This window comes from Chiloscyllium punctatum, chromosome 40, assembly GCF_047496795.1.
Source record: "Chiloscyllium punctatum isolate Juve2018m chromosome 40, sChiPun1.3, whole genome shotgun sequence".
Lineage (NCBI taxonomy): Eukaryota > Metazoa > Chordata > Chondrichthyes > Orectolobiformes > Hemiscylliidae > Chiloscyllium > Chiloscyllium punctatum.
The window spans coordinates 52,333,274-52,344,768 of record NC_092778.1 but is presented as its reverse complement, the minus strand read 5'-3'; the positions used below and the strand labels follow the sequence as shown (position 1 = coordinate 52,344,768).

Below are 11,495 nucleotides of genomic sequence, written 5' to 3'. Positions count from 1 at the left end.
GCTGGGGGTACTATCCTTCACAAAGCCATGTGTACCTGTAATTGTGGTTGGATGAGGATTCCCAGAAGTATGCAACAATTAATACCTATAGGGGTCTGTACTAATACATAACTTTGCCTTTTGGGGTATTGTCAGTCTGTGCAATTTTTCAGTGGACAACGGAGAACATTTTACAAAGTCTACCTAAGTCATTATTTATCTAGATGATGTGCTAATAACAGGGAAGACCAATAAAGACCACTTAGAGAACTTGGACATAGTCTTTAGATGTTATGCCCAGGCTTCTACATCTGCACTGGAGCTTAGGTATTTCCTTGGGTTGGTGAATTATTATGGAAAGTTCATACATAACCTAGCCTCCATCCTGGCACCTTTGCATCAACTTTTAAAAAAAGGTCAGTGTTGGAAATGGTCATGGAGCCAAGCCATGGCTTTCAGGCAAGTGACAAAACAGCTATCATCCTCTATAGTGTTGGCACGCTATGTTCCCAAATGAGAGTCTGGTATTGACATGCAATACCTTCCTGTATACACTATCAGGGTGGTATTAGTTCATACATGGCCCAATAGAGAGGAACACCCAATAGGTATGCATCCTGGACCTTAGCTAATGCAGAGCATAAATATCCCCAGATACAGAAAAGATTTGGCGGTCATATTTGGAATCAGGAAATTCCACCAATACCTTTGTGGACATAAATCTGTAATAACAGACACGTACCCCTGCTATGTCTACTTAAAGAAGACAAGACAGTGCTGCCCACAGCTTTAGGCCAAATTCAATGGTGGCTTCTAATACTAACTCCATAAAATCACAAGTTGGAAGACCGTCTAGGAGGTCAAGTAGCAAATGCGGATGCATTGACCTGCCTGCTGCTGGCAGATACACCACCAGTGGTACCATCACTAGAAGAATCCGTCATGGTTTTAAATTTTATGGACACACTTCAAGTCACACTAAGAATATCAGATTTTGGATGAAGGATCCAGTCCTAGCAAAACTGAAATAGCTGGTGATGATAGGGGAAACCAAAGGGCCATCACAACCAGTACTGAAATCTTTCTGGATCCAGAGAGACTACATCACAGTAAGGGATGGCATATTTATATGGGGAGGAAGAGTGATTGTCCTGAGCAAAGCTTACTGCCAGATACTGGCTGAACTCTACCAGGATCATCCAGGGGATTCCAAAATGAAGACGTGTGTGAGAAGTTATGTCTGATGGCCAGGATTGGATACAGACATAGATGTGTTGGTAGAGCAGTGCCCAATATGCTAAAAGGGCAAAAATTACCACCAGCAGCTCTCCCACATTCATGGGAAAGGCTGGATAAACTCTGGACTCAGTTGCATGTTGCAGTTCCTTCCATGGACTCAATGTTTTTGTCATTGTGGACGCCCACTCAGAGTGGTTAAATATACACAGAGTTAATTCATCAAACATGGGAATGATGATACAAAAATACACAATTGTTTGCAATGCACAGACTCCTGGAAGTGTTAGTCACAGGCCATTATTTACCAGCAGGAAATTTGAGTATTTCCTGAAGTCAAATGGCATTCGACAAATAAGGACAGCTCTGTACCATCTATCATCTAATAGTCTAACAGAAAGAGCACTCCAAACTTAGAAGGCAAGCTTAATGAAACAGCCTCCACCTTTACTAGATACCAGATAATAATAGCCCCCATCAGTAGCTATTAATTTTCCTAGGCTGATGGTTTTCCACTCCCTTGTCAGTCCAATTGTTTCTTCTCCCTGTTTGGGCTCTATCTCCATTTGGGGATATGAATAGGAAGGGTTCAGAAGAAGATGAGCCAAATGCTGGCAAATGGGACTAGGTTCGATTCAGATGTCTGGTCGGCACAGATGAGTTGGACCAAAGGGCCTGTTTCCATGTTGTATGAGTCTATGACTCTATAACTAATAGAAGAGAAGTCTTTGTTGCTGTCTAGTGCCTTCCCAACCTTAGGATGTTCCAAAATCCTGTAACTAAGCCAGTGTATTTACTGTTGCAATAAGAAAAATGTAGCATTCAATTTGTAATCAATAAACTCCCAAAATGTGACCAATGTCATAATGTTAAAAATCACACAAAACCAGGTTGTAGTCCAACAGGTTTGTTTGGAAGTACAAGCTTTCGGAGTGCTCCTCTTTCGTCAGGTAGCTAGTGGGGCAGGATCATTGGACACAGAACTTAGACTAAAAGATCAAAGTGTCATACGACTGATGCGATGTATTAAACAAACCTAAATTGCTGTTAAGTCTTTAATCACTTAGAATGGGTTGCAAGTTTCATTTCATTACATGCAAGTCCCAGAATTTCTTTCAAGTCACATTTTTGAGACAACTTAAGGTTTAATAAAAAAAGGTAACATCTCAGTTCTGTAAATGCATTAAAGATGTGAGGTCTGTCTGTATTCCAACCTTGAGTCAGACTGGTTATATTTCCAAAGTAGGAATTCATAAAATGCTGACAAATTTTGAACTTTTTGAACAAAATAGAATATATCAGCAGATACAAATCTGCAAATGTAAGTTGCCCCCACAGACTTGTAAGTGTGTTTGGAGGATTTAAGCTATAGGGAGAGGTTGAGAGGCTGGGGCTGTTTTCCCTGGAGTGTCGGAGGCTGAGGGGTGACCTTATAGAGTTTATAAAATTATGAGGGACATGGATAGGATAAATAGACAAGGTCTTTTCCCTGAGGTGGGTGAGTCCAGTACTAGAGGGCATAGGTTTAGGGTGAGAGGGGAAAGTTATAAAAGAGACCTAAGGGGCAACTGTTTAATGCAGAGGGTAGTGCGTGTGTGGAATGAGCTGCCAGAGGAAGTGGTGGAGGCTGGTACAATTGCAACATTTAAAATGCATTTGGTTGGGTATATGAATAGGAAGGGTTTGGAGGGATATGGGCTGGGTGCTGGCAAGTGGGACTAGATTGGGTTGGGATATCTGGTTGGCATGGATGAGTTGGACTGAAGGGTCAGTTTCCGTGCTGTACATCTCTCTGACTCGATGACTCTAAATTTTTGCCATAAGAAACAAATGCTGAAAATAAGAACGTACAGTACAAATTTGTTGAGTTTATTGATTAATCTTTAACTGTTGTTCAAACAGTAAAACAACCCACCAAACAAATTTACAAGACAACTTTGACTTTATTGCTTGATGATGATGAAGACTCAAGCTCAAAGAGCAGCATTTCTATCTTGGATACTGCAAGGAAACCTGTCATGGTGTTGTGTGATTTTTAACTTTGTACACCCCAGTCCAACACCGGCATCTCCAAAGCAAGGAAATAAGTCCTTGTTTCACCAGAGAAGCAGTCATCGTTGGCACAAGGTGGTGATAATTCATTTGAGGTACTTAGTAAATGCCACAAATTTTTAACAATTGTTGTCCTTAATTTATCTCGACAGGTCCAGATTGCAGCATGCACGTTTGGGGAAAATAGGATACAGGTTGCAACATTGGGGCTGGAACCCAGCAGCTGTCAATCAGATTGTCGCGCAGGCGCGGAGTTGGTGATTGAGGAAGATGCTGTCCGGGAAACCGTCAGTCTTCCTTTTAATGGTCAACGGGCAGATCGAAAGTGCCGATGTAAGCATTACTTTTATTTTATTTCATGAAGGAGGGACGTTATTTTCTGGTCTTTGGCCGGTACGATGTAGTTTCTGTCCTGGACGTGGACGGGCCTCGGGCCTCGGGCCTGGTGGCGACCATCCCCCGGGCAACCAGCCTCCAGTCAGCGGCTCTTTATAATCCGTCTGGTTAGTCCCACAAAGTGTCCTTTATTAACTGCCAATTTCAATCAACACCCATTCGTTACTTTGTGAGCAGTAACTAACCTACAGTTTTGCTGTAATAAATGTTATACAGAGTTCAAGAGCCTCCCTCAGGGTAAGGGGGAAGCAAAAAGAATTAGAAGTTCGAACCATTTAGTGTTGTACTTGGTGTATCTGCCAAGTAATGTGTTTTTTTTGGTGCTAGGAATAACATGTTAACTGCCACGTTTCATCGTCAATGCATTCACAAATAGACGGGTCTACATTCCCCTTCTGGATTAGTGGTGCTGGAAGAGCACAGCAGTTCAGGCAGCATCCAAAAGCCCTTTGCCCGAAAGGTTGATTTCGCTCCTCCTTGGATGCTGCCTGAACTGCTGTGCTCTTCCAGCACCACTAATCCAGAATCTGGTTTCCAGCATCTGCAGCCATTGTTTTTACCTCGGTCTACATTCCCCTATCAACCTGCTCTTTGCAGACCTGGTTCCCAGTTAAGTCATTAAATAAAAGAAAAATAATGCAAATTTTGGAATTTCTCTCGCCACCGAGACGACCAGATGTGCTGAGTTTATTCAGAATTTTCTGTTTTTATCCCACTTAAACAACACCTTGTTTTCAATCCATCCATATCGGGTCTTGCCTTGTGTCAGTAATTTCTTCCAGTCCCACAGCTCTCATCTCAAGGCTACACTACTGTCATTCTGGTATCTTGAGCGTGTCTTATTTTAATAACGTCATCACTGGTCGTGTATTCAACTGTGTAAGCCCTTAGCTTTGGAATACCCACCCCATTTTGTCTTTCTTAATTTTAAAGTCTCCAAACTTTTGTTCACCTGCCTTGATATCTCCTTATGTGAACTGATCAAATTTTGCTTCATTCTTGGGATGTTTTGTTACATTAGTGTTGCTTTATAAATAGGTTTATAGGTTATTAAGTGCAGGTTTTTAAAAATTCATTCATGGGATGTGGGCATTACTGGTTGGGCCAGCATTTATTGCCCAACCCTAAATGCCCATGAGAAGGTGGTGATGAGGTGCCTTTGTAGAATCCCTAAAGTGTGGAAGCAGGCCATTTGTCAATCCTATCTCAGTAATTGTGCATTTCCTTTCGCTAATTCACCTAACCTACACATCCTGGGACTCTATGGGCAATTTAACATGGCCAATCCACCTAACCTGCACATCTTTGGACTGTGGGAGGAAACTAGAGCACCCAGAGGAAACCCACACAGATATGGAAGAATGTAAGCTGGAATGATACTCATGTCCCAGGAACTGTGAGGCAGCAATGCTAGCCACTGTACTGCCCTTCTTGAACAGCTGCAGTCCATGTGCAGTAGGTAGACTCCCAATGCCTTTATGGAGGCAGTTCCAGGATTTTGACCTCGCAACAGTAAAGGAACAGTGATAAATTGCCAAGTATGAATGTTGAGTGGCTTGGAGGGAACTTGCCATGGTAGTATTCCCATGTATCTACTGCCCTTAGCCTACTAAATGATCGTTGTTGTGAGTTTGCGAGGTGCTATCTAAGGAGCTGTGTTGAATCGAGTGAGCTGCTTTGTCTTGGCTGGTCTCAAGTCTCTTGAGCATTGTTGGATCTGTTCAAGTATGTTGATGGTCATAGGTTGTTCTCTACTGCCTCAGTCACTCTCTCAATTTTTTGATGTGGAGGTGCTGGTGTTGGACAGGGGTGGACACCTGACAAAGGACCAGCGCTCCGAAAGCTTGTGATTTCAAATAAAACTGTTGGACTATAACCTAGTGTTGTGTGATTTCTGACTCAATATTTTGACGTGTATTTGCATGCCGACAGCAGGACAGATACGCATTCACATTTTGGGGTGAATTGTGTGCTCTCTGTGCTACTGCTGTGACTTATGTGAGGAATAAGCGAATGGTCAAAGAAAGAGTAGGGTTAGCATAGGGAATTTGTGTGTGGAGTCTGAGGAGGTAGGGGAAGCCCTAAATGAGTTTTTTGCTTCTGTCTTTACGAAAGAAACAAACTTTGTAGTGAATTAAACCTTTGAAGAGCAGGTGTGCATTCTGGAATGGATAGAGATAGAGGAAGCTGATGTGCTGAAAATTTTGTCAAACATTAAGATTGACAAGTCGCCAGGCCCGGACCAGATTTGTCCTCGGCTGCTTTGGGAAATGAGAATTGCAATTGCTTCGCCACTTGCGAAGATCTTTGCATCCTCACTCTCCACTGGAGTCATACCTGAGGACTGGAGAGAGACAAATGTAATTCCTCTCTTCAAGAAAGGAAACAGGGAAATCCCCGGCAATTAAAGACCAGTAAGTCTCACATCTGTCGTCTGCAAGGTCTGAAAGGATTCTGAGGGATAGGATTTATGACCATCTGGAAGAGCATGGCTTGATTAAATGCAGTCAACGCGGCTTTGTGAGGGGCAGGTCATGCCTCACAAACCTTATCGAGTTCTTTGAGGATGTGACTAGAAAAGTTGATGAGGGTCGAGTTGTGGATGTGGTGTATATGGACTTCAGCAAGGCATTTGATAAGGTTCCCCATGGTAGACTCATTCAGAAGGTCAGGAGGAATGGGATACAGGGGAAATTAGCTGTCTGGATACAGAATTGGCTGGCCAACAGAAGACAGCGAGTGGTAGTAGAAGGAAAATATTCTGCCTGGAAGTCTGTGGTGAGTGGTGTTCCACAGGGCTCTGTCCTTGGGCCTCTACTGTTTGTCATTTTTATTAATGACTTGGATGAGGGGATTGGAGGATGGGTCAGCAAGTTTGCAGACGACACAAAGGTTGGAGGTGTCGTTGACAGTATAGAGGGCTGTTGTAGGCTGCAACGGGACGTTGAAAGATGCAGAGATGGGCTGAGAGGTGGCAGATGGAGTTCAACCTGGATAAATGCGAGGTGATGCATTTTGGATGGTCAAATTTGACAGCTGAGTACAGGATTAAGGATAGGATTCTTGGCAGTGTGGAGGAACAGAGGGATCTTGGTGTGCAGGTACATAGATCCCTTAAAATGGCCACCCAAGTGGACAGGGTTGTTAAGAAAGCATATGGTGTTTTGGCTTTCATTAACAGGGGGATTGAGTTTAAGAGTCATGAGATCTTGTTGCAGCTGTATAAAACTTTGGTTAGACCACACTTGGAATACTGCGTCCAGTTCTGGTTGCCCTATTATAGGAAAGATGTGGATGCTTTGGAGAGGGTTCAGAGGAGGTTTACCAGGATGCTGCCTGGATTGGAGGGCTTATCTTATGAAGAGAGGTTGACTGAGCTCGGACTTTTTTCATTGGAGAAAAGGAGGAGAAGAGGGGACCTAATTGATGTATACAAGATAATGAGAGGCATAGATAGAGTCGATAGCCAGAGACTATTTCCCAGGGCAGAAATGACTAACACAAGGGGTCATAGTTTTAAGCTGGTTGGAGGAAAGTATAGAGGGGATGTCAGGGGTGGGTCCTTTACACAGAGAGTTGTGAGAGTATGGAATGCATTGCCAGTAGCAGTTGTGGAGGCAGGGTCATTGGGGACATTTAAGAGACTACTGGACATGCATATGATCACAGAAATTTGAGGGTGCATACATGAGGATCAGTGGTCGGCACAACATCGTGGGCTGAAGGGCCTGTTCTGTGCTGTACTGTTCTATGTTCTAAATGGAGTACAACATGGATCAGTACTTGGGCCCTAGCTGTTCACAAAATATGTCAATGATTTGGAGTTGGGAACCAAATGTCAAAATTTGTGAATGGTACAAAGCAAAGTGGAATGTGTGTTGTGAGACAGTAGCTACAAGAGAATTTGGCTTAGTTAATAGACAAGAACATAGTAGGTGTAAGATAATGTGGAAAAATGTGAGGTTATGCATTTTAGAGGAGAAACTGATGTGGATTGTATTTCTTAAGAGGCAGTATACGTACCTCCTTGTTGATAAGTAATTGAAGGGTAAAATGCAGATTCAGTAAGCTATTAGAAGGGCTAAAAGAATGTTAGCCTTATTGCAAGAATATTTGAATACGGGAGTAATTGACTCAATAGTATCAGTACTTAGTTAGACTGCACCTGGAGTACAGTATGTAGTTTTGGATTCCTTATCTCAGGAAAGATATTATTGCCATTGAGGGAGTGCAGTAAATGTTCACTCGACCTGTTCTTGGATTGGCAAGATTGTCCTATGAGGAGAGCTTGGGCAAACTGGTTCTGTATTCTCCAGAATTTCAAAGAGTGACAGGTAATCTCATTGAAATTTACAAAACATTTGAAGGAACAGACGGGTTGGTGCAGGCAAGATGTTTCCCTGAATGGGGAAACTAGGAGGCAGCAGCCAAGGAGTAGGAGAATTGTGTTTCAGGCATAAGCCCTTCATCAGGAATGGGGTATCTCCAGCATCTGCGGTCCTCATTTTTTCATGAAACTAAGAGGACAATTTAATGATGAGGTGAGGGTGGGGTTCCACTTAGGTCTGGGATGAGAGTTGTGAAACTTTGGAATTCTCTACCATCAAAGGCTGTGGAAGCTTAGTCTTTGAGCATGTTAGAGATTGAGAGATTTCTAAATACCAATAGTGTAGGATTATGGGTATAGGGTTGAGTAAAAGACATTGAAGTGTTTGATAATCCATGATTACACTGAATGGAAGGATTGGATTGATAGGCTGAATAGCATATTTCTGTTTCTTTTAAATGAGAATTCAACCCATACATTACAGTTTTCCAAGTCAGTAGTTTCCCTCCATTAAATGGTTGTTTCACTTCAAACTATCTATAATTATAAATATAGCACTTGATGTTCATTTGCATGGATCATTTTAATTGACCAGTTTAGGGGGCATATCTGCTGTTGGGTTTATTACTGTTTGGTGCCTGGTACTTGCAGAGAGAGGTTGTGTAGGCAGAGGACTTCCAAACCTCCAATCACTTCCAATCAAAGGACAAGGGCAGTAGACCTGGGAGACATCACCACCTTCAAGTTCCCTTCCAGGCCATTCACTGTCCTAACTTGGAAATATATCATTGCTCCTTCAGTGTGATTGAATCAAAGTCATGGAATTCCCTCCTTAGTGGTAATAAGTGTCTCTATGCAGCATTGGTTCAAGAAGGCAGCTCACCACTACCTTCTCAAAGCCAGCTAAGGAGGGGCAATAAATGCTGGCCCAGCTCGTGACACTCACATCCAATGAGTGAATTTAATTAAAAAAAAGCTGGAACACATTCCAATTATATGACTGCCAACAGCTGTTGGCATGAGATTGTTGGAGATTAAAGCAGCAGAAGGAAGGGACCATTGCAACAATTACTTCAGTTGGAGAGATTAATAGATGGAGGAGAAAATAAGGACTGAAGATGCTGGAGAGTCAGAGTTGAAAAGTGTGGCACTGAGAAAGCACAGCAGATCAGGCAGCATCCAAGGAGCAGGAAAGTCAGTGTTTCGGCTATAAGCCCTTCATCAGGAATCAGATTAATGGATGGGTTGAGTATTGGCAGGAGGGACAACATAAGAATGACTTCTTGGTGGGTGGGTGTGTGTGGTGGATACAATGATGTAATTTGTTAAGTGTGCAAAAAATCAGGAACAGTTATTTGATACATCTTATTGCTTGAAAATTATTCTTTCTGCTAAAAATGAAGATTCACTGGATTTGAATGAAAGCTTTTTGGGAAAGCCTTCCAGTTTATGCAAAGAATATTTCAGCAATTTTAGATTAAGGAAGAGGTTGGTAACATTGAGTTTTTTTCATGGTCTCACTGCAGTGACCATGCTGTTGTCAAAACTTAGACTCTAAGAAAGAATAGTTATAATGTTGATATGATGTTGAACACGGGAACAAGATTGGTATTGTTACAAAATAGCCTTGAAGTTAATTCCTTTGATTCAAATGTACGTTCGGGCTTATGTTTGCTATGTAATTGTTTTTTTTTAGTTAGTAAGTGCATGTTTAGCACTATGTTTTGAATTAGGAGCAAAGTGCGACTTTCAGCTCAGAAATACAAGTTAAGGTTCTACTGGTCTAAACATCGACTTATGGGATCAAGCAGGCAATACGTAATGTGTTGCCACAAATGTGCATGGGAGTTTAAGACACCTTAACACAGACCTCACGTGGCTGCAGACCAACTGAAGTGGGTCCTCCTGCATTAACGCCTATGCTTAATTTATACTCCATGTTTAAGTTGGCCCCTTTTGAAAACATATTTTGATTCCTCAAATATTGACTGATTGCACTGATAAATTCTTAAATGATTGTAGCCAGATTGTAACAAAAGTGATTATTCTTCAAATAATATTGAGCCCTTCAGCTGTAAACTGCTGTTTAAACCCAGGAGAAAATTATTTCTAATTATTGTCTCACTACATGACAGTGAATAAGTCACAATGCCAGACTTTTAACAAAATTTGTATTTCTATTCCTATATTATGGTTTTGTAACTTTTTCCTGATTGAGAACTTTGATTCTGTTAAAGTGTTCTATGAGATAAAAATTAAAATCCTGCTTACTGTTAACGGTAGCTATAAAAATACTAATTGTAGATATTTTGAATCTTTGCTGATTTCAAAATACTTTAAACTGACTAATATTAAATGAGAAACTTTAAAACTAAGCATAATATCAGCATTTGGAAAGTTTTGCAATTTTTGTTCAATTTTAATGTTTTTTTTCCCCCCCAGTTTCCAGAGTTTGATGAGCTGTATTGCAAATACTCCTATGTATATGGACATGACTGGGCTCCAACAACAGTGAGTATTGATGTTAGTTTGTTGAGCTCATTGTGGTTACAAACATTTCTCCTATAATTAATAAATGACTGCAAGCTTAGTTACTATGACAATCTGAATTATTTTCCAATGTGATAAAATTTGAATTCTATTCCCTTGGATATTGAGTCATTCCGGAATTACAGCTGCCTTGTAGCATTATTCTTGCATTACAGGAGCTAATTAAAATCATAAGTCCAAATGAAATGTCACTTCAATGGTGATGCAAGCATAATGGTTTCTGTCATTATAAGCCAGTGAACTTAATGATTGTGCTATTTTTGTTAATCCAAATATTTAGAATAAGATTATTTCTAAATGAAATAAATTGCTTGAAGATTTGTTTTGGAGCTCCCAAGAAGCTGTTTTTAAGGTTTTTGTTACTAAATAAAACTCTGACCAGAGACTGCACTTCTAACCTAACAATTTAAATATACTGTTAATAAGAGTGCAAGGTAGTGTGCTTTTTATTGATTTTCAACAGTTTCGATACACAGTGTGTTGTACAAAATGTTCTTTTGTAGAAAATTAATTTTAGAAATGCTGTTTTGAAATAACTGAATGGCTTGAGACACTTTTCCTGACATTTATAGTGACTAAATTTGTTATGTCATTTAACTAATGAGATAGCTTAATGCATTGAGGAGAAAATAACATTCAGAAGCATCATAAATCTACACCCTGCATTGCTGTCACGAGACTTTCAGTAAAGTGATTTAATGTGCGAAATTTTTGTGCCGTTTCTTTTGGTCTTTAAGAAATAGAAGAATAATAGATTTGTGTGGTAAACCAAAATTTCCTGCGAATCTTATTACCATGACAGTGATGCTTATTGAGGAAAAACTAAATTTTAGATTGGAATTAGAATAAAATGCTTTCCTTGTACATCATTTACGTCCTATCTTCTTGCCTTGTGAAGTCTTTCCTAACTTAATAATTCAGCAATTGCCTCACACGCTGAAAGCTTTGAAGGAAA

The 11,495-nt window shown here is 40.7% G+C and overlaps 1 protein-coding gene across 2 annotated transcripts in view; it reads left to right on the top strand.

Moving 5' to 3' along the window:
* The first annotated feature begins 3,487 nt into the window (after positions 1-3,487).
* b9d1 (B9 protein domain 1) overlaps positions 3,488-11,495 on the top strand; it is a 34,898-nt gene continuing 26,890 nt past the window's right edge. For both annotated transcript variants that reach the window (XM_072559906.1, XM_072559905.1), the window contains exons 1-2: positions 3,488-3,600; positions 10,433-10,501. In XM_072559906.1, the coding sequence (XP_072416007.1) occupies positions 3,538-3,600; positions 10,433-10,501 (132 nt within the window). In that variant the 5' untranslated portion in view covers positions 3,488-3,537. The remainder of the gene's footprint in view (positions 3,601-10,432; positions 10,502-11,495) is intronic.